The sequence below is a fragment of the Salvia splendens genome, chromosome 2 (genome assembly GCF_004379255.2).
Source record: "Salvia splendens isolate huo1 chromosome 2, SspV2, whole genome shotgun sequence".
Taxonomy (NCBI): Eukaryota; Viridiplantae; Streptophyta; class Magnoliopsida; order Lamiales; family Lamiaceae; genus Salvia; species Salvia splendens.
Window position 1 is genome coordinate 5,748,416 of NC_056033.1, and position 22,254 is coordinate 5,770,669.

Here is a 22,254-nt window from a genome sequence, read left to right on the forward strand (position 1 = left end):
AATGAGAAAAATATTGTAATAAATGAATATAGACTAAATTATGAAATTAATGGAAAAGTAAATATAACCTATTTCCATGAGGAAATACATTCTTTGCAATCATGATAAACTACAAATATGCTGTCATCGTTTTATCAAATTTTCCTTTTTGTTAGTATTTAAAAAGAAAGTTTTCCATTATTAAATATGAATATAGACATCGCAAATATAGAAAAGCAAAACATTGTTAGAGCATCCGCATCGCCGTCTCGATGCAGGCTCGGTCTCATCTTGGCGAGACGAGATGGCAATGCGGGTGCTCCGTCTCGTCCCGTGTCCCTCCGCCAAGAGGTGGTTGGCGAGCTGTCTCGCCACGCGCGTTGGCCACGTGGCGAGCTCCCGTGCGGCCGTGACGCCCGCGGCCCGCCAGCCCGCGAGTGGGCGTTGTTTTATATCCGTTAAAAAAATTACAAAAAATTCGAAAATTTTAAAAAAAATTAATTTTTTTCCCCAAAAATACTAGCCGGTTTTTCCAATATTTTGAATTTTTTAAGCCTCCAATCACTTCTATAGATATTAGGATTTCAATTATGTATTTTTCGTATTTTCGGATATTGTAATTTTTGTGCTTTTTATTGATTTTATGAATTATTAGTATTAAGTTAATATGTCAATGAACTATTAATTGAATTTGTTGGAAATAAAAATAAAAAATTAAATTAAATGAATAGTTGATAAATGAGATGGTTAAGAGATGTAGAGAAATAAGTGTTGTCTCTTAGTTAAAAGATATGGTAAAAAATGAAGTTAGACTCATGAATAGTTAAGAGATGAGACGGTTAAGAGACAGTATTGAGACATGGATGTGGATGACCTTATACGGCCATTCGAAACGTATCAATGAATTTTCATTGCTTGTGAACCCAAGATATTACTCTGTCTCTGTGTATCCTTTACCTTTGTCAGCGGAGGCAGAGTCAGTACTGAATTTTGCATACTCATATTTGTGGACACGGCTAGCCTTTTTCTTTGCGTTGCTTGTGCAGTCTACTCCTATTATTTTTGGTTTTTCACTAAATCGGAGTGCACGGTAAAAAACGATGATTCTTTCTGCCCTGCCAAATCAACTTTTTGTTTGTCCTTTGCCTAATTAGAGTAATTATTTTTATTATTTGTAATTCATATCTTGGCTACACAACTCCCCTTTTTTTTATCTTTACGTCTAATTCCATGGAATATTGTCATCTAAAACAAAATAGCTACATAAAACTAGGAAAAGGGTAAAAAGAAAAGTAGTGGAGTACTTAAAATAGTTAAACTGTATTCTCACTTTTCTCTGAATTTGACTCTGTTCGCTTTGTTTTGGTAATTACCTAGTAACTTAGCTTTTATTTTTGATCGAAAACTAATTACATTTTTTTTATTTACATTTAATTAGGCGAAGACATCTTCACTAGTATAATGACATCTCTAATTCTCATAAAAATTAGGATTAAAAACATTTGTACACTTGAAATATTCGAAAATAACTAAAAACATAGTAGCAGTGCACTTTTCATACAAACAAATATTTACAAATTGACACCCTAAAAAAGAGGAATTCGAAAGCCCAAAGTTGATTTAGTTTTGGAGTACGGGCTCAAAGTTATGGACCGGCCCTAGCAATGGGGAAATGAATCTGCCACAACGTAATTGTAAAAAGATTAAAGTCCAATTTTTGTTCCTTGCATTTAGTCTAAAATTATTTTTGGTCCTTTACGTTAACTTTGTAGCCTTTTAGTCCCTAACATATTGTGTTGATACATTTTGGTCTCAAATAAGGTCACAAACTTAATATATGGGACTCGAAAAGAATTTTATGGAAAATGTACGGGACCAAAATTGGACTTTAGTTCTAGATTATAATTAAGTTATTAAATTGATCAAACATTTTGCCGGTTAATTTTAACAGAAAATGGTTATTTTGGACCAAAATAATATGTTTGGGACCAAAAAGATCACAAACTTAATGTAAATGATCAAAAAAAATTTTAGGCCAAATGTAAGAGACCAAAATTGGACTTTAGTCTATTGATTTCACTTTTACTTAAAATATATTGAAAAAAAATCTAGCCCAAATTGCCCCTTTAATTTTGAAGGAGACTTTGAAGACTTTGCAATTACTCTTAAGAAGAGCAGGGGTGGATGTGAAAAATTATTTTGATAGATGCTAGTTTATGTTTCAAATTTTGTGTTCGTAATTTTGAGGCAATAATTTGCTGTGTGTCATTGTAGTGATAGAGGTTTTTGCACTATAACTTGCATACAATATCAAAAAGTTTAACTAAGCCCCTCATTGGAGGTATATTTCTGCCGGTTAGGTTGATATTCGATAGATTTACATTAAAATGATATAAAACGTAGTAACAAAATCGAATATTTTTATTATTATAATAATGAAGTATTTCTAAAAATGTAAAATAAGCCGAAAACAAAAATGTAAATATAAACACATTAGGATTTGAAAGAAAAAACATTACATGGTAGTACAATATCCTCACACACACACACACACACACACACAGTGTACTAACGTGGCCGGAACTGCCGAGAGCCTCAATTTATCCGACCACTTCTATTATCCCCCACAGTTCCAGTAGAGTTCAAAATTGACCATTGTTATTAATGTGGAATTAGCCAAAAACAAAATATTATTATTGATCCACACCTTTTAATTAGTGTTTGACTAATGCTACCAACGCAAAAACAAAAAACAAAAAAAACCAAGACTGTCGGAAGGTAAGTATGTCACTGGCCAGCGAATTCGATTTTCCGAGATGTCTTTCTCCTCCTCCTCTGCGGATTCTTGCCTGCCGGCTTGTGCGAATCTTCGCCGCCCTCTTCCATATCGCAGTTCAGCACCGTCTCGAGCTCGTGGTCTTGGCCGCTTTTGTGGACGACGTGGTCCTTGTAGTTCAAGCTCAGGTGAGTCACTTCCGATACCGACTTCGTCAGCAGCGGCCGCGGCCTCTTGAAGAACAGGCAGATCGCCGCGCAGTCGTCCGTCTTGGCGCACGGGAATTTGTGCCTCCACGCCCTCTGCGCCTCGTCGATCAGCAGTTTCGCTGCCATCGACCGCTTCCTCGCTGACGCCACGATCTTGATCACGTCCGAGTTTGATAGGACATCCCATATCTGATGAAACGAAACACGAGACTGATATTTCTTAATATTAGAAAAACTAAAAGCACTACTACTATACAAGTTTATTATTAATTGGATTTAAATCAATGCAATTTGTTATGAAAGTTATTACCCCGTCGGTGGCCAGGACGACGAACTCGTCACGATCGGAGAGGCGTCGATAGGTTACATCAGGGGTGGAGATGAGACCATAGTCTTTTAGGCAGAAGTCTCCGAAGGCTCGGGCCATGGCGAGTCCAGGGCAATCTTGATCAGGCATCCATATTCTGTGGATATTTGGCTCTTCCTTCATTGGCAAAACTCTGCCTCTATGGCTTGTGATTCGCGCCTTTTCGGCTGACCAATCAAAACAACCATGCGTTTCAATATAATTGTAACTTATAATAATTAGTTTTGTATAATTTCATACGGTATAATATTAGACCTGGAAGATTAGGTTTGAGATCAACTGTGAGTTGTTGAGCAACAAGTTCATTGTTGGAGTCCCTTGTGCATATGATGGCACGAGAGTCGCCCAAGTTCGCAACGACCAAGTTCCGACCCTACAACCAAACGACACGAGATGAGATCTTCCGATCCACAATTCGAAATGAGACGGAATCATACCTTTTTAAGTACAGTTACGGAAGTGGTGCCGCTGGAATAGCTATCAACCGGAGCATCTGATTCCAGCTCCTCATCCATTTCATGGAAACATTTCACCAGCCTATCTTTCCAATATAGGTAATGTGGGTGATTTTCATCACAAACTTGATCACTTTCAGGGTCCATCTTGTAAGATCTCGACTGTTGGTAACATTTTGTGATCTTAGCCGGCAGATAATCACGAACGTAGCGCGAAACCATGTGCCCGTTGGGCCCGTGTCCATCGAATATCGAGCACAAGACCGCCTCTTTATCGCCGGCAAAGTTCTTACCAACGAAATCAAATCAAAATTAGTACTACAAATAAATAATAGTTGATTTTTCAAATACTATTTAGGTAGAGTACCTCCCAAACGGTCATGGCATCTTGATTGTAGCCTTTTTTTCCTTGTTGGGTGTGCATGGCGACATATTTAGAGGATCCTTGGAGGCGGACGCGGGCCCCTCCCTCGCCGGTTAAGATGATATTGTCCTCATCGACCTCTCTAGGTTTGGCTTCCTCCTCGATTGGGCAGCCTTCAAATCTGCCGACTCGGTGACACGAGCAGCATGCACCCATCTTTTTGTCCCTTGGATTCTTATGCGAAGAGGGCCGAGGGACCAAAAGATGGATGCAAGGAGAGCCTAGAGCCTGAAAATTCAGACTCTTGATGCCAAAACTAATTATGATATAAAGTTTAAATTGATCACAAGAATGGTGTGAAAGGGAAGAATGTGATTTGTTTATATTCAAAGGATAACAATCATTCAGATTTACCAGGAAAATCGTTGCTTTGAGAGGTCTCAATTTCACCAATTTTAGATGGTCCTAATTAACCAAACCAAATTTTCTAAATCCATAATCCAGTAATAGTATGTTATAAGCCCTATTTTTGGGTGTAGGATTACATATTATGCCACTTATCATAGTATTATACTTGGTGTGTATTATATTTAAATGTGATGCAGCAAGTTATATTGTATAAAAAATGTGTGCACATGACACTGAGATAGAAATAGTATATGTAACACAGCAAATTACAAAGTTATATACGTATATAGAAGAAAAATACTTTTGTTTTTTTAAGGCCATGTTGAGAATATATACTTAAAGGATTTCTTATAATGCATATAGTATTCAATCCACAACTATCATCAATCATATATCATTAGATCTTAAAATGAGTGAATGAGATTAAAGCTCACGTATTTCAATAAATAGTAGATTAAATATTGATAAAATGGTAAAATAGTCAATTTGTTAGAACATAATAATTTTCATAGATTTTTTTATCGACATAGTGTGTTACAAATAATATCAACATATGGACATGAAAATCTCAACACAAGTATCAGAAAATATCAACACACTTTTATTGGTATTGTACATGCATTATATTGAGATTGTTTGATGCACTTAATATATTGATATAAAATCTGCTATTGATATTATACATGCATTATATTGAGATTGTTTGATGCATTTATTGATATTGTAAATGCATTATATTGTATCAAGAGTGTGAACTTCAAAAACAGTCTCTGGATTATGAGTTTATCTCGACAATAAACCCTGGACTTTAAAAATATCCCCAGACAACCGTGGACTAAGGGTTTATTTCAAAAATGATCCGTTTACCATTTTTTGAGACGAAAATACCCTTTTGAGGGTTTCGGCATTTTAGTCAATACACCATTTCAACTTTTTGTCCGCATCACCATTCACCGTGATTTGCAAGTACAGTTATATATCTAATTAATGATTTTGAGAAAGAGAGAGTGTGGATGAGGTGTATAAATATAATGTATATATTTGCTAACAGAGAGAGAAGGTACACATACATTATATATATATATATATATATATATATATATATATAGGATTCTGATCAAGATAGAACCATTCTTAAACGTAGAACCATTCTTACACGTAGAACAAATGCCAAACGGAGGTCGTTAGATCTTTTAATCCAATGGTGTTGATTTGCACAACAACTTCCCATTACAACCAAAACTATTATTAATGGGTGAATGCAGAGAAGTGAAAAAATAAAGCATGCATGGACTCTTCTTCGTTTCATTCATTCTTCCATCAACATGTGAGTTTTTTCACATGTTGAGTCCGGAATGTCGTGAAAACATAGTCTAATATGTATGATTTTTAATCTTGACCGTCATTTTTACCATAAATTAGAATTTGACAATTTTATATATTCAAATGACTACTAATATTTTAATATAATGAAATAGAGATACAAATAGAGATACAAATAGAGATACATAAATTGTGCTATTATGAAGATATGCAAAATATTTTGTTAAACAAACTCAAGTATTAAACCATTAATCAAGGCAAGAAAATTAGCATTAGGTATTTTTCCACAAATCAAAATAGTGCAAATTCGATTATACTGCTATATACTGTATTTCCAAATCTCTTGAAACACACAGTAAATTAATTACTCTCTAATTAAAAGTGGACCCCACACCGCTGTAAATTTAATGATAATTATTGTCTAATCCTATTGTCTCCTTCTCCTTTCAGTCTTCCCTTAGTCCTCTGTAAGGCCACCCGCCGCGTCACGCGGGTGGCCTGTGCTTCGTTCCGCAGCGACGGAATCGGGGCGGGACGCGTTGCAGCTTCTCGCCCCATCACCAGCCCGTCACGCAACCCGTCCCGCGGCGAAGAAACACGGGACGGCTCGCCACGCGCCGAGGCGACGTGGCGCGCTCCCAGGCCATGCGTGACGCCCACTCGCCGTCCCGCAAGTGGGCATCGTCACGCTGACGCAATAATTCATTTTTTTTAAGAAAATTCGGATTAAGTAAAATAAATAAAATAAAAAAATGTTTAACGATAATATTACTGTTAATAGAGTCGTGTTTCCTTTTTTTATTTTTTTTACTCTATAAATACTCCTATTTCATCATCATTTCACACACAACTACACATCTATTCTTCTCAATTCATCTTCATTTCCTCTCCAATTTTCATCTAATATCTCATCACAAAATGTCCGGCGACGGAAACTCCGGCGCCTGGGATCTCAACGCGTTCGGCGACTGGGGGAGCATGTACAACACATTGGGTGGTCCGGTTCGTCGGCGCCGGGCTCGACGCCGGGGGGTACCAACCACCCAATTTTGATGTTGATGCATACGCCCGTCCCTCCGCCCCGCGGTATTCGCAGGGATTATCCTAGATTCGGGAGGATTATCCGGTTCAACCCACTTCGGAAGAAGGCCGAGGCGAGGGAGGCTCCATGGCGGAGGAGGAGGAGGAGGAAGATCTAGGCCGGCATCCGTACGGCCCCAAAGAAACGCTGGCGGTGTACAACGCCTGGATCAGTGTCTCGTACGATCTCATCGTCGGGAATCAACAGCCCCAGAAGTGCTTCTGGGAAAAGATCACCTAGGAGTACCACGAGATTAAGTCGAAAAAGACCCGCCGCCGCACATATAAGATGTTCCGCGCTCACTTTGACCGAGTCGACAGAGAGGTCAAACGATTCTGCGCCATTTACAAGAATGAAGTGGCGCAGTACCAAAGCGGAGCCACGGGAGCCGACATTCTGAGGTCGGCTTTGCGGGTCTACTTCGAAGACACCGGCAAACAATTCAAATATGCCGATGTTTGGGAGCTCGTCAGGGACGAGGAAAGGTGGGCCGGCGGTGTGCGGTCCAGCTCGGGCTCAACCTCGAAACGCACGAAGCACGCGGCGAGTGGCCAATACTCGTCTGGTGAGGGCGGTTCGAGCAGCGGGTCACAAGAGTTTGCCTTGCAGGAAGAGGAGATCCCGGCAGACGATGTCGGGGGGTCCTCCCGTGGGCGCCGTCGGCCACAAGGGAGAAATGCGGCGAAGGCGGCTAGAGGGAGGAGGGGCCGAGCCGAATCAAGCCAGGCGGGCTCGGGCTCGGGGGGACCCCCCAACTCCCTTATGGCCATGTACATGACCGCCACAATGATGGACACTTCCCGCTTTACGCCCGCCCAATACCAAGCCTGGCTTAACGGAGTTGCGTTTATGGCAGCACAACTTGACATTCCGCCTCCTCACGGCTTCAGTGCACCTCCACCGCCTCCTCCAGGGGGATGATTCGCCGACGGAGTCGTTTTTTTTATTTTCTATAAAATTGTATTTTAAATTATTTCATTTTTATTTTTTTAGGATTTTCATTATGTGTGTTTTTTTATTTTTTTGAATTTTATGTTTATTTTTATTTTATGTTGTAATGTTATTTTATTTTTAATGAAGTGTGTTTTCTATTAATTGAATTTATTGGAAAAAAAATGAAATTGAATGAATAGTAATTTAAGGGACGGTTAAGGGACGTATAAGAGATGGAGGGTTGCAGGTTCCGTCCCTTAGTTAAAGATGGAGTAAAAAAGTACAGTGGGACCCGCGAATAGTGTTTTAAGGGACGATATAGTGACAGAGTCGTTGATGGCCTAAACAACATAAAAGAGACATATCAGGGGCGGACACAGTGTCAGTGAGGTTACCGGGACCGGCGCTGGCCAAGCCTCCGCTGGAGCCGCGACTTGGCCCACGGTAGTTCCGTCCCTGGCAATAGCAATGCGAGCGAGAGAGAGATGGTAAGTCGGAGCAAAAGTCGGAGCACTCAAAAAGGGGTTTTCTTTCGAGAAGAACAAGAAGAGAGAGATACACATAGAAATTAGAAAGTTGTGGTTTCGTGGATATAGAGACAGATATATAGAGAGAGAAAGGTGTGTGTGGACAGTGAAGTGTGTGAAAGGGCAGCAATTAAAGGCAAAACTGCAGCATTTGGTCTGCGTAATCCTCAACATCCCTCTCCTCACCAAATCCCCATCCACCGTGCCAATTCGCACAAAATAGCTCTTTGGCGACATATACATTTTTCGTATTTTAATTTGAGCCACCTACAACCATTCCCTCTTTCTTCCACCGAATAGTTCGCTAACAACTAAGACATGAAGAAAAAAATTCAACAAATCGGAGCTTTGAAGAGGGCAGCGGGAGTAAGAAGAAGAAGAAGAGAGATATGTGTTGTTGTGTTACGGACTCAATTCCCACATTGGTTATGAGAACAACTGATGTGGGGTATATAGACTAAATGAGCTCTCTCTCCTAATAAGCTAGTCTTTTGGGATGAGTTCTCCTGTTTGGTCTGTATCAATTGGTGCTTTCATTGAGAGCCCAAATGGCTCGGAGTGGTGGCCGGGCAACGAACTCACCGTGACCAACGAGTGCGTTTGAGACCTCTCGGAGTGGTGACCCACGGAGTGGTGGCCGGGCAAAGAATCTGCAGTGACCAACGTGGCCGTGACCAACGAGAACTCGGAGTGGTGGCCTGGCAAAAGAACCAGCCGTGACCAACGAGGATGTTGGCCCTTAAAGGAGAGTCGAATGTTACGGACTCAATTCCCACATCGGTTGTGAGAACAACTGATGTGGGGTCACAACCGATGTGAGGTATATAGACTAAATGGGCTCTCTCCTAACAGTCTAGTATTTTGGGATGAGTTCTCATGTTTGGTCTGTATCATACTGCCTCTATTTTAATTGATAATTGATAAGACACGCTGTAACGAAGAACAAAAAGCGGCCTGGCAAAAGAACCAGTGATGACCAATGTGGTCGTGACTAACGAGGACGTTGATAAGTTCTCATGTTTAGTTTGTATCATGTTGCCTCTGTTTTAATTGATACTCCCTCCGTCCCCTAATAGGAGTCGTTGTTTGACCGGGCACGAGTTTTAAGAAATGTAAAGAAAAGTTGGTTGAAAAAGTTAGTGGAATGTGGGACCCACTTTTATATATTGATTTTATAATAAAATGTGAGTGGAGTGAGTTAGTGGAATGTGAGACCTACTACCATTTATGGTAAAAATGAAGAGTGACTCTTAATGGGGACGGCCCAAAAAGGAAATTAACGACTCTTATTCGGGGACGGAGGGAGTAATTGATAAGACATGTTGTAACGAAGAACAAAAAGCGGCCTGTCAAAAGAACCATCCGTGACCAACGAGGACGTTGGCCCTTAAAGGAGGGTCGAATGTTACGGACTCAATTCTCACATCGTTGTGAGAACAAGTGATTGGGGTTATAACCGATGTGGGGTATATAGATTAAATGAGCTCTTTCTCCTAACAGGCTAGTCTTTTAGGAAGAGGTCTCGTGTTGGTGCCGTATCATGTTGCCTCTATTTTAATTGATAATTGATAAGTCACGCTGTAACGAAGAACAAAAAGCTAGCTTAGTTGTCAAGACGACCAAACCGATAACAGAACAAACACAGTTGTCGTAACTTCCCTTCCTTTTCTTGCATTTCAATTCTTCTTCATTTCTCCCGAAATCTCTCTCTCAATCACAATTTAGTTGTTTCCATCTAGAAACAACTCATGACGAAGCCTGCTGATGCCGAAGAGACGCCGCCGCCCGCCGCCGATGTGGAGAGCCAGAGTGCGCCCGCGGCTGCTGGCGGCGGATTCTCCAACATCGTCCAGCGGTGGCGGCGTGAAGGTGTTGTGGAGAGGGGCTGTGTGGCTTTTCGAGCCTTCGGTTTACTCTTCTCCTTGCTCGCTTTCATTATCATGGCCACCAATCAACACGGCGACGGCAGAGAATTTTACAAATATGAAGAATACAGGTTAGTTATACAAAATTTCAATTTCAATTTCAATTTCAATTTCAATTTCATCTTCTCTCTGTCTTGTTTGTTTGAATTTCTGTGGGTTTTTTTGGTAGGTATGTGTTGGCGATTGCAATTCTGTCTGCTTTATACACCGGATTTCAAACAGGGAGGCATATTCATGAAATTCACACAAACAAAGAGACCATTTCACGGAAGAATGCTTCAATCTTTGATTTTATTGGCGATCAGGTACTTTTTTTATTGGGATGCTAGACTTCATTATGATGATTTGTTGGATTTCATTTTGGAATGACAATTCATATGTGTCAATGAAATTGGTGTTTGAATTTAGTAGTATAGTCCTTTCTATGTAGTAGAGCACTAAAACCTAGATGATTAGTTGAAAATGCCGGTGTAGCGATTAGGGAATGGTCTCCAGATACATAATATGCAACGAATAGGAGAGGGGGGTGTAGTAAACTAGGAATGCTGTGAATGTTCTAGTGTCGAATAATGGTAGTAATAACATCAGATGAACGTTCGTGAAGGATGAGACAATCATTCAAGCTTCTTGATCTTTCTAGAATGTTTCTTCAAGACACTTGTCATATTTGTATGAGTATAGGCTTATTAGGTGAGGATCTTGTTGTAGCTAAACATATCGATTTGATTGTGAAAAATTGTCGAATTTGTAGATTGTGGCATACTTGTTGCTGTCTGCAGCTTCAGCAGCAGTACCTTTGACAAACAGCATGCGTCGAGGAGGAGATAACATATTCACAGATTCCTCAGCAGCGTCGATCAGTATGGAATTCTTCGCATTCTTTTCACTAGGTTTGTCGGCTCTCATCTCCGGATACAAGCTCTCTAATCAAACTTACATCTGATCAGCCTAAAATATTGATACAATTTCTTTGTATTTCTCTTATTTGATTGTATTGTTGATCATTTACTCATATGGAGTACTATATTTTACTTGTAAATTCATGTTTATGAAGAAAAGGAGTTGATTTCCTTTCACTTGGGTACATTACATAGTTTGAAATGTAAAGGTTCATTTTTTGTGAATTAATGAAATGAATTATACTCCACTATATTTGTGCTTTCTCTCGATTTCTTTTCAACCTAACTATATTTTGTTTAGATATTGCTACAACAGGAAGTGGATATTTTATTGAAAAAATGATATGAAAATAGAAATAAATGAAGAAAATTGATCACTATAATGTATGTTCCTTATTCTAGTTTTCTTTTCTTGCACTAAACCTTATATGAGGCCACTGTTTCAAGTTTCAATGGCTTAAAAAAATAAAGAAATTTTATCTAAATCCTATTACAAGATATTACATACACAGCACAAAGTGTGAGTAATGTTGTTGTACATCACTAACCATAGCTGAGAACTAACTGCGCCGTCGCCCTTCAGCTGAGGAAAGAATCGAAAAACGAGTCTTCTTTAGGTTCTTGCTTGGCTATGGACATGGAATTATCCGTATGCTGCTGCATCTGATTAGTGTAAGGCCCTGCAGAGTTCCCAAAACCCGAGAATCCATAGCTATTATCGTTGTTGTGCAGCATCTGCAGCGTGTAAGGGGTTTGGTTGTGGTTCGCCTGCAGCCTGGCGGGGTTGGGGTAATGCACCTCGTTGGTATGTCCAGCCATGGCAGCCGGCCTTATAGCTGTGGGCGCGCTACCGTTGCCTGATACTGCCTGAGGCCTGTTCATGTTGTAGGTCCCACTGCCCCGTGCTGCTGGAACGTCGTGGTTGTGCTTCCCTTCGTACGTGGTGATCACCGCCCTCAGGTCGTGGGACGCCCTCTCCACGTGCTTCCTCACCGGGCACCCGTTGAATGTGCACTTGTAGTAGCTCCTGCAAGAAAATGGTTATAAGCATATAGTTCTTCACTCTGTTTTAGTCTTACATATGCATAATGATGTCTTACCTAGGATTGGGGTTTCCCTTCACCACTTTCTGGCCGTACTTCCTCCACCTGTAGCCGTCGTCGAGAATATCGATGTCGCTCGTCGTCTGCACCACGATCCTCGGCTCACGAACCGTCCGGCTCCCAGCGGCCGAAACGCCCTCACTATCATTCTCCCCTTTCCTACAAAAAACAGAGAAAGGTAAATAACTAACTAACAGAATCTTGGTCTCAGACATTAATTACTCTTAAGCCACACCACCACACACACACTCACTCACCATCTCTTAGCTTCGGGCTCGTTTTCATCGTCGTGCATCGATGAGCCCTGCTCGAACTCCTCCTCTCCAAAGGATGTGGACGAGTTCTCAGGAGTTGTGACGGGATCCACCTGGTCGTTCTCGACCAAGGGCTGGCTTGGCATTCCTGTGTAGACGGGATTGTGCAGGGCGTTGGAGGATGATCGTCGCGTGGACTGCGGCTTGGGATGGTTGTGGCTTCCCTTGTAAACGATCTCCGTTATGTGTCCTTCGAGATTGCGTTCGACCTTCTTCTTGGTCGGACAGTTGGGGAACGTGCACTTGTAGTAACTACGAGGATTCTCGCTCCCCTTCACTTGTTTCTGGCCGTATTTCCTCCAGTTGTAGCCGTCGTCGGATTTCCTCTGCTCTCTAGCATACTGTGGCTGTTGTGGAAATGGAATTTGGGCTGGTTGTTGTGAGGGTTGATCGCCATGGATGGGGAAGTCTTGTGAGAAACTATGTTGTTCGGATTTGGACAAAGGTTGTGTTGTTGGAACCTCAGCTTGTTTATTGAGGAATGTGTTGAGGTTTTGTTCTTGTTCCCTTCTGTATGAATCCTGCTGTGTTCACCAACAGATGATTCAGTTTATTTTGTCTGATAAAACTAACTCAAGTCCTAACCAATGGCTAAATTCGATATCTATTGATTAGAGTAAAAATGTTTTACAAGTTACTATAACTCATGCATACTTCAGCATCAATCAATATTAAATCTCAATACTCTTTTCAATTTTACTATTAATTTTGTATTACAATTTGCATAATCTACTATCAGAATTTCCAATTTTACTAATTTTACATCAGTTGTGTTATTTACTATCAGGACTACTGAAATCAGGTAGTATTGTATTTTATTTACTATATAATGAAAATAATGTAACAGTTGACGTAGAGATGAGAGAGTTTGACAAGCATGCGCGAAGCCAGCTGTTGTAAAAGAGATGGGATCTATTTTAGAGGAGACTTTAGAGGTCAGAATAGATAATTTAAGCTCCATACGCCTAATAATGCAGACACAATAATACTATAATATTGAAAGAGAGCGAAATCAAATTTGGACACACAACAATGTTACGCAATCATTCTAGATATTTAAAACACCACATAAGTCTAAACAAGATAAGAGCAAACCACGCAAGTCAACTTAGTAGGAAGCCAAACACACAATGCAAAATAATATCAATAATAATTCAAAAAGTATCTTGATTAAGTTCTCATATAGTTAAATACTACATCAGTCTCATATCAATAATCTTAGTAGTAAATATTTTAATTTAAAATTGATAAAGTAGAATAGAAGGAAAAACAATTGAAATTTACAGTAATTATTTAAAATTGGTTCAAGATGACATACGGAGTACTACAATACTGCATTCGCCTCCTACCAATAATCATAGTAATGAAGGCTTTGCATTTTAATACTACGAAATTGATAAAATACAATAGAAATAAAAGAAAAAAATATTGAAACATAAGAAATAACATACCATAGGATTGGATGAAAACATGGTAGAAGGATTGGAATTCCTGGTGTGAGATTGAAAAGAGAAATCCGAATAATTCCTCTCCTCCTCCTTGGCGGCAAAGCTCCCGGTGGTCGGAGACGGAAGAACCTGCAAAAGAATCTTGGTTGTGAGGCTGCTATTGCAGACGAACATGAATTTATTACGGTTTAGTTTACTTACGTTGGAGGACGAGAAAAGGACAGGAGAATCTAGGAGGATGGAAGGGCTCAAGCTAGGAGGAATGGAGAGGTAGGAGGAAGGAGAGACAGGTGGAGGAGAGAGAGGGAGAGAGGAAGGTGGGAAAGACTTGTATTTTGGGATTTCGATGTTTTTGTTAAGTATGTCGGAATTCATGCCCCAACTGAAACGAGATTTTGGTCGGCTCATGGCGTCTTCTTCTTCTTCTTCCTCCTCTTGTTGTTTGTTGGGAGAGAGAAGATCGGTGAAGGAAGTGGACATGAATTGTGATGGAGAGAAGATGTGGTGATTGGAATTGTTTGCTGAAGTGTTTAGGCTTCCGCTTGAAGAAGCCATTTTTTTGTTTTGTTTTGTTTTGTTTTGTTTTGGGAGATGAATGAAAAAATGGAAATGTGAACAAGTAGAAAGTGTTGGACTGTGTCGTGATAATATATATATATGCATAATATAATATAGAAATGAAGAAGTGAAGTTGCTTCGGAGAAGGTTGCGATATGTTTGACCGTGGAATTTTCACTTCTTTTTTTTTTGTCAAAACGTGTGGGTTTGACTGATTCTCGGCGGCTGTAATGACTCATCCATTATTTTCACAATAAATTAGAGATAAATTGTCTAAAAATATGGCGTTTGATCAAATTCTAACAAATTTATAACTTTCGAAAATGGCATATTATATTATAATTTTAATACTTTTTTTTATCATAATATCATGATGGAGGAAAAATTATATATGACAAACGTAAAATGTTCGGCAACACATCGTTCATTACACCTAACCAATTACGTTTTTAATTATTTGACAAATACGTATGATGTTAATTAAGTTAAAGCATGTAGCACTGCTAGAATTTTCTCCATGTGATATTGAAGAAAAATGTCAAGGTTATATAATAAGAATATTTAGAAAGATGCAGGATTGATTAGAAATTTATCAAACTTAGAGCATCCGTAGCGGTGCTCGCTGGCAAGGACGGCGTCCGTGCCGCTGGCGCAGCTGACCCCTGCTCGCAGCTGTGCTCTTGCCGCTGGCACGGCGCTACTCGATGCATCGAGCACGTCCGTGCCGCTGAGCAGCTGACGTGGCGGCGCCTGATTGGCCAACGGCAATACCGTTGGCAATTTCGTTTTTTCTTTTTTTTTAAAAAAAATGGATTTAATTTAAAAAATTCGAATTAAATAAAAAAAATATTTTCCCACTTCCCAATAAATTATATCCGTTTTCTCCCCACTTTTAATTTATTTTTCAATTTTTTTCTCCAAAATTCACATTTTCATCTATAAATACTCCCACTTCCACACCAAAAATTTCACACCACACTATACAATTCTCATCTAAATTCTCTCATCTTCTCTTAATTATGTAATTTTTAATTTTTTTGTAATTTGTAATAGTATTCCGGATATTTTTAATGCATTTTAATATTATGGAAAAGTTTTTATTTAAATTGAATAATAGAATAGTGGGACTCTTGAGCATGTTCTTGCAGAAGAGCATTGATGTAGATGTTGTGCTCTTGCCTAAGAGCAGGAAGTAAAAAAGTAATAAAAATGAGTCTGGGCCCACATCCCTGCACTTTGACAAGAGCACGGACGGGGATGCCTCATAGTACTTATAATTTTTTGCAATTTTCATGAAACTACACCGGTATACTCCAGTATTTCTCAAAGGTGACACGGTTTTCTTTTCCAAAATATCTTAATCAAACTGATATATTTCTAAAAATAAAAAAACACTGCCTTTTCTATTTTGTCATTCTTATGTTATTCTATTTTGCTAACTAAACACATGACAATATTGCATAAAATTACCTTTTCTATTTTATGAGTTTAGAATGATTAGCTTTGAAGATGGGGAGGGTGGAGTAACATATCGAAATAGAAAATTCCCATGGCTATCAATCACTTCTCTTTTTTATGATTAGCATTCATATACTCCCTCCGTCCCGCACTACTCGCACCTTTCCTTTTGGGCACGGAGATTAAGGAATGAGTGATAGACAAAGTCAACAATTACGGCTGTAGGTATAAATTGTTACTAAAAATGGAAAGAGTGCAAATAACTTGGGACGCCCAGAAAGGAAATAAGTGCAAGTAGTGCGGGACGGAGGGAGTATAATGTATACTGTACACACGTGTGGATGATTTATCCAACATTTTTTTCTTTGCACTTGATTGATTGTCTTACTTTTATTTAGCAGAACATAGACATGATATGTCTGCTTATTTTATCCTACCGTGTCTGATATTTGTAGCAACCTTAATTTCTGTGTTATCAGTCATTTGAAAATTATGCAGTTTATTTCTCCAAGGAATATTAGATTTAATCATTGACTCAGGAGTGTGGAATCTTTGATTTTTCTTCCTCTTTTATTCCTATATCCAAAAAATTCTTAAATAATTTGCAAAATTAAGGAGAATATATACACAATATGATAGTATATGGTTATTATGGAATTTTGGAAGTACAATATACATTATAGATATCCGAATGACATGTACTGATGAAATGGAACACAAGACTGCAACACGAAAAGATAACAACGAAACAAAATTGTTGCCTCTTCCAAAGCAAAGAGAGACGAACAACTGCTTGATTCAAAAGTATGCTACCACCTATCACACTATCACAGAATCAAGAAACGGGACGAACCTTTAACACGTTCTCTACAGCTTTGAGATGATCGCCAATTCGCTACTAATCTGCAGTTTTCTGGGTCTCGTTACTCTATCTCGTTAAAATGAAGCTTCCAGCACTTAGGATCTAAATCCTCCTGCAAATCAAGGAACGGCCGCTTAGTCTCAGACGGGTATTTGACTCGTTCATAGGCTCAAAGACACAAGTGAAACCATGGTTACCTGAAATACTTTATCCCTCCACAGGAAAGTGCAGCCACGGGCTTCTAGATGTTTCACGAGAAGCTCTGGCAGTGAGGTTCTGAACGAAGCCTGAAGCTTCACTTTGGTTAGTCCGCCACATGCCAAGAGTGCAGCCACGAGCCCTCTGGGAGTCAAGCCCCTCACATGGAGGACAGTCATGCTCTGTAAACAGCTTATACTTGCGAGGGAGACGAGCCCCACATCAGTCACCGATGTGTATGAAAAGTTTATCTGCATAGAAAGCAGTCTAAGATGGAGTTTCTTATGCGAGATGGAAAGGGGGTAAGAACGTCGAGCACACCTGTTTGAGGTTTTGAGAGAAGCGGGCAAGAGAAATCATTCCGGCATCATCGATGTTGCGACACTTTTTTATGTCCAACTTGGAGAGTTGCTTGCATCCCATAGCAATGGCTTCTAGACCAACTGGAGTGATAAGAAGGCATCCACGGCTTTCTAGTGTGTTCAGCTTCGAGCATTTCGACAAGGACATCAAGGAACAATCCGTGATGGATTTACAATATGCAATGTTGATCGTTTCTAGGTCACGACAGCCACTAGCAATGGCCAAGATGCTAGAATCACCAATTCCATCAGATCTGGCAAACAAAAGATAGTATTAGAGATAAACGGAAGGAAGAAAAGCTTCAAAGCAACGAGTATGTTTCTCGTTTGTATGCATGATAAAAGCTGACCTGTATAAGTCGACCTCTTTGAGCTTTGAGCAAGACATGCCTATGTGAATGAGCCCCTCGTCGGTTATATTCAGGCAGATCCCCAGTTTCAAGCTTCTGAGTCGAGAGCACGTGGAGATGGATTTTAGACCTGGATGCGTACTTGAATCAGCATTACTAAAATTCCTATAAATATATAAATGAGCCAAACAAAGCAATTAGTTACCTTCATCGTCGATTTCATTATCAGTAACATCAAGCTCCTCCAAAAACTGGCATCGCTGCCCGATCAAAACAAAAGCCTCAGCTGGAAGCAAGGTGCACGATTCCATCTTGAGGGAAACGAGGGCGGTACAAGAATTTGTTATGTGGGCCACAGACGCACTAGTTATTTTGCGGCAGCAGGTGATGTCTAGTTTTCTCAAGTCTTTATGTTTTGTAACGAGGGAGGAAAGTCCTTCATCTGTCACTCCTAAGCACTTACTTAAGCTTATCTCACTCAGTGATACACACCAGTTCCCAATGGCTTTGAGTCCCGAACACGTGACCTTGCAACCATCAAGTTTTATGGATTGCAACATTGAAAGCTTTTGCAAACTATCAGCAAGAGCAAGATCCACCTGAAAATTCACTAGTACATTAGTTAAAAATTCAAAAATATACAACTATAGGCAAGGTGGGGAAAGATGGAGACTCACGCGAGAACCATATGATAAGATGAGTTGCCTCAAACTCGCAGTAGCAGTGGTGAGAGAAGATAAACCCACATGACTTACTTTCTGACAGCTCGACATATCAAGTGTCTGTTGAAACAAAAGAAGCTAATTACGGGCAAAGCACAATTTCCACTTCAAGATCGATAAAGAGTAAGGAAACCACTAACTGAAGCCTGTAAGTTCAGATTTTTCATTGTCCAACAAAACTGTAAAGTTATACATTTAGTAAAAGTCCATGAGTCTCTAAGCATGCTTAATCTAAAAATTAATACCTCCAGTGATTTGCATCCTTGGTTGAGAGCTGCAAGGCTGTCATCATCGATTCCAAAACACCCTTCTAGAACCAAATCTTCGAGGCGTTTCAACTCTAAGACTTGCGACAAGCATTTATTGGTGATCTACATGAGAGAAAATAAGTGAGGCATTATCATTCCTGTAGTCCATGAATATTGCTCACAGAAGCTATATATGTTTTAATTCGTACAGATTCAACTATTAAACTACGGAGTATATTTTATGCACAAAAAACTCATTAAAGCGTTATGTGTGAATTCTGCATACAGAAAAAACAAAGAAGTATAGCAATTAGCAAGTAAATATATATGTGATTCAAACAATAGGTTAGAACTTGAGTATTCTTAGTACTTTCTATTAAAAACCAGTACAAATTCAAATCATTGGTCCTGTAACATGCCCTGAGAGATTCTGACCTAATCATAATGAAATAGAACTCATTCTACAACTTTCCTTATTCCCTAAGGGTAAAATATGTTATCACGTTAAAATTCTTCCAGCAAAGACGCAGCAGCGCTAATAATATTGTCCGGCCACCGTATTTAGACATGTGTTTAGATAGAACTACCCATACATTCACCATCATAAAAGGTTCAAATTCATGACATAATTTTTGCTTTATCATACAGCTCTCATTAACAGCCCCAACCAAAAAGCTTAGCACTTCCGGGCGAGATAGGTAGCAAGAATGTTTAATTGCCACGGTCAGGGACTGTTACCTAGCAAGTATTACGCGGGAGTACATCAATTTTAAAATACTAAAATCATGTTTAGTTTCTTAACACATGAAGGCGAAATACTCAAGGTTAAGACCTCAGGCTACTGATGGATATAAGGTCAACTTCAAATACTTAGTATACATAAATGAATTTATTTCATTTAGTTATTCCACAAACAACAACTAAGGCAATAAACAACATCAGAACTCAGTAAATCAACTAAATCAAAATAAAGCATCAAAAACAGAGTCAAATAATCAAGAAAACACTCTTAAAATCAAGCTGTAATACCGGCAAGAAGGAAAGATCCAAACTTCGAATATCTTGACACTTGACAGCAATCAACCCCACCCCCAAATCACCAACACCCAAACACCATTTCAAGCTGAGAAACTTGAGCTTCCTACACCCCACAGCAATACAACCTATCCCAATGTCAGTAATAGACTTACACCTGACCAACCACAGCTTCTCCAAGTTCTTGGCTTCGGCTATGGTGGCAGCCGCCAAGTCCTTAAGCTCTGTCGCATTCGACAGATCAATCTCCACCAAATTCCCACAACTCACCACCAAATTAGACAGCCCCACATGCCCAACAAACTTGGACCTAGACAGATTAATCGACCGCAGCGTTTCCTTGCAATAACTCGACACAACATCAAGCGTGGCATCGGTGACTCTGGGACAGAGAGAGAGATCGAGATTTGAAACATGAGGGTATCTGACCAAAACTTTGCTCAGCAGCTCCGAGCGAAGGGGTTTCAGGAGCTTCCTGTGGCGAGACTCAATGTCGTAAAACGAGCGGCAAACGAGAGAGAACGACTTCCTATCGACTGGGTTTTCGAGGAAATCAAGAAGTGTAAATACTATCTCTTCTGACAGGAGATCGAAGCGGCTGAAGGTGGGTTCTGGGATTGATTTCTGCTTCTTCATCGCGGCAAAGGTCGAAGCTTTTTTCGAGTAATGAGGCTAAAAATTGGATCTTTGCAGCTTAATCGGCGAAAAGAGGCTCGATCTTTTGTGGATTTTTGGCTTCTACGCCTGATTTTTTTTCAATAATTTGATAGGTGTAGAAGAATGGTTGCAATCATGCTAAAATTAGTGGTGTGTATAAAATTGAGGGATTTATTGAACAACCGTTAACCGCAAGACTCTAAGGCCATCCACAACGCTGTTCCTATACCGTTCCTAAACCGTTCCTTAAACCACTATTTGAGGGCCCCACTGTACTTTTTTACTCCATTCCTTAACTAAGGAACGGAACCTGCAACCCTCGTTCCTTAACCGTTCCTTAACCGTTCCTTAAATTACTATTCATTCAATTTCATTTTTTTTTTAATTTCAACTCAATTCAATTAAAAAAACAAACACATTTTATTAAAAAACACACAACATTAAAACAAAGTTACAACTTAAACTTAAAAAAATAAAAAGCACACAATTAAAATCATAAAAAAATAAAAGTACACAATTTTAATAATTTCATCCGCCAAAGTTTGCCCAAATGTGCTCAATTAGATCATGTTGGAGTTGGGTGTGGGCGCTAGAGTCGCGTGTCCTTGCACGAATAGATAACCGTTCTTGTATTTGACGCATTTGTTCATAAGGATCCATTAGTTTGATTAAATTTGGGAGAAGGAAAATAGAGTTGATTTGAGATGAAAATTGGGGTGGAAATAGAGAGAAATAGATGTGTGTTTGTGATTGAAATGAGTATGAAATAGGAGTATTTATAGAGTAAATAAATAAATAATAAAAAAAAACAAACGGCTATAAAATTAACGGTCTCATTACCGTTAATAAAAAAAAAATTTATTTTTTTTTATTAAATTCGAAATTTTTTTTAAAAAAAATGAATTATTGCGTCATCGGGACGAAGCCCACTCGCGGGGCAGCGAGTGGGCTTCACGCGTCGAATGGGAGTCCGCCACGTCGCCTCGGCGCGTGGCGGAACGTTTCGTTCCGCGTTCCGGAGGAACGAAACGCGGCACGGCATGGGAACGGTGGCGGCACGGAATGGCGACGGAACGCACGCTGCAACGCGTGCCGCCGCGAAACCGTTCCTCCGGAACGGCATAGGAACGGCGACGGCACCGCGTTGCGGGTGCTCTAATAAGTGAAGTTTTAACAGTAAAGAGGTGAGAGAGAGAGAGAGATGTATGGGGAATAAGGATTTTGGGATTGTAATTACAATGCTGTCCCTTTTGAAATTGGTGTGTTTGTTTTTTTTTTTTTGATTTTTTTTTCGAATATGCGCTGAAATATGATAAGGGCACCCACAACGCGTCTCGCGGGTCTCCCTTATCTCGTCCCTCCGAGACGAGACGGCCGCGGGACGCGTTGCAGCGTCCCGTCTCGTCCATAGCCCGCCGACACGCCCGTCCCACCGAGACGGCGCGCGAGCTGTCTCGCCACGCGCTCGCGCAACGTGGCGCACTCCGGCGCTATGCGTGACGCCCACGAGTGGGCGCCGTCACGCTGACGCAATAAATCATTTTTTTAAAAAATCAAATTTAATAAAAAAAATTAAAAACGGTCATATGACCGTTCAACGGTAATTTTCAAATTTTTTTTCTTTTTTTATTCTATAAATACTCCTCTTTCACACACACAAACACACATCTATTCTTCTCAAATCATCTCTCTT

At 39.8% G+C, this 22,254-nt stretch overlaps 4 protein-coding genes across 5 annotated transcripts; 1 reads left to right on the forward strand and 3 right to left on the reverse strand.

The window, feature by feature from the left end:
* Positions 1-2,452: 2,452 nt before the first annotated feature.
* LOC121770427 (probable protein phosphatase 2C 65) lies at positions 2,453-4,484 on the reverse strand. The gene is made up of 5 exons (XM_042167158.1): positions 4,154-4,484; positions 3,769-4,074; positions 3,587-3,704; positions 3,275-3,498; positions 2,453-3,153 (listed from the first exon to the last, which is right to left on the reverse strand). Exons 1-5 carry the CDS (start codon positions 4,364-4,366, stop codon positions 2,767-2,769), a joined length of 1,248 nt encoding a protein of 415 aa, XP_042023092.1. The 5' UTR covers positions 4,367-4,484; the 3' UTR covers positions 2,453-2,766.
* A 5,535-nt stretch (positions 4,485-10,019) lies between these two features.
* On the forward strand, positions 10,020-11,497 carry LOC121785335 (CASP-like protein 4B1). The gene is made up of 3 exons (XM_042183721.1): positions 10,020-10,418; positions 10,517-10,652; positions 11,099-11,497. The coding sequence occupies exons 1-3, from the start codon at positions 10,171-10,173 to the stop codon at positions 11,288-11,290; spliced, it is 576 nt and encodes a 191-aa protein (XP_042039655.1). The 5' UTR covers positions 10,020-10,170; the 3' UTR covers positions 11,291-11,497.
* Positions 11,498-11,554: 57 nt separating this feature from the next.
* On the reverse strand, positions 11,555-14,733 carry LOC121785323 (probable WRKY transcription factor 33). Of its 2 annotated transcripts, none has more exons than XM_042183713.1 (5): positions 14,313-14,733; positions 14,115-14,240; positions 12,607-13,184; positions 12,347-12,508; positions 11,555-12,273 (listed from the first exon to the last, which is right to left on the reverse strand). In XM_042183713.1, the coding sequence occupies exons 1-5, from the start codon at positions 14,664-14,666 to the stop codon at positions 11,826-11,828; spliced, it is 1,668 nt and encodes a 555-aa protein (XP_042039647.1). In that variant the 5' UTR covers positions 14,667-14,733; the 3' UTR covers positions 11,555-11,825. The 2 variants fall into 2 exon arrangements, with proteins under 2 accessions (XP_042039647.1, XP_042039642.1); XM_042183708.1 differs by having other exon boundaries at positions 12,607-13,187.
* A 2,018-nt stretch (positions 14,734-16,751) lies between these two features.
* Positions 16,752-20,688, reverse strand: LOC121785345 (F-box/LRR-repeat protein 3-like). Its single transcript, XM_042183731.1, has 8 exons — positions 19,899-20,688; positions 18,867-18,992; positions 18,577-18,681; positions 18,105-18,498; positions 17,900-18,029; positions 17,509-17,803; positions 17,187-17,438; positions 16,752-17,101 (listed from the first exon to the last, which is right to left on the reverse strand). The coding sequence occupies exons 1-8, from the start codon at positions 20,538-20,540 to the stop codon at positions 17,051-17,053; spliced, it is 1,995 nt and encodes a 664-aa protein (XP_042039665.1). The 5' UTR covers positions 20,541-20,688; the 3' UTR covers positions 16,752-17,050.
* Positions 20,689-22,254: the final 1,566 nt, after the last annotated feature.

Coding starts and splice junctions, on each gene's coding strand:
- LOC121785323 (XM_042183708.1), bottom strand. CDS start 14,666: ATGGCTTCTTCAAGCGGAAGCCTAAACACTTCAGCAAACAATTCCAAT. Junction 14,241..14,312: donor TCCTTTTCTCGTCCTCCAAC/GTAAGTAAACTA, acceptor ATTCTTTTGCAG/GTTCTTCCGTCTCCGACCAC. Junction 12,509..12,606: donor GAGCCCGAAGCTAAGAGATG/GTGAGTGAGTGT, acceptor TGTTTTTTGTAG/GAAAGGGGAGAATGATAGTG.
- LOC121785335 (XM_042183721.1), top strand. CDS start 10,171: ATGACGAAGCCTGCTGATGCCGAAGAGACGCCGCCGCCCGCCGCCGAT. Junction 10,419..10,516: donor TACAAATATGAAGAATACAG/GTTAGTTATACA, acceptor TTTTTTTGGTAG/GTATGTGTTGGCGATTGCAA. Junction 10,653..11,098: donor TTGATTTTATTGGCGATCAG/GTACTTTTTTTA, acceptor TCGAATTTGTAG/ATTGTGGCATACTTGTTGCT.
- LOC121770427 (XM_042167158.1), bottom strand. CDS start 4,366: ATGGGTGCATGCTGCTCGTGTCACCGAGTCGGCAGATTTGAAGGCTGC. Junction 4,075..4,153: donor ATGCCATGACCGTTTGGGAG/GTACTCTACCTA, acceptor TTCGTTGGTAAG/AACTTTGCCGGCGATAAAGA. Junction 3,499..3,586: donor TCTCAAACCTAATCTTCCAG/GTCTAATATTAT, acceptor TTGATTGGTCAG/CCGAAAAGGCGCGAATCACA.
- LOC121785345 (XM_042183731.1), bottom strand. CDS start 20,540: ATGAAGAAGCAGAAATCAATCCCAGAACCCACCTTCAGCCGCTTCGAT. Junction 18,682..18,866: donor AAGGATGCAAATCACTGGAG/GTATTAATTTTT, acceptor TTGTTTCAACAG/ACACTTGATATGTCGAGCTG. Junction 17,439..17,508: donor TCTCTCAAAACCTCAAACAG/GTGTGCTCGACG, acceptor CTTTCTATGCAG/ATAAACTTTTCATACACATC.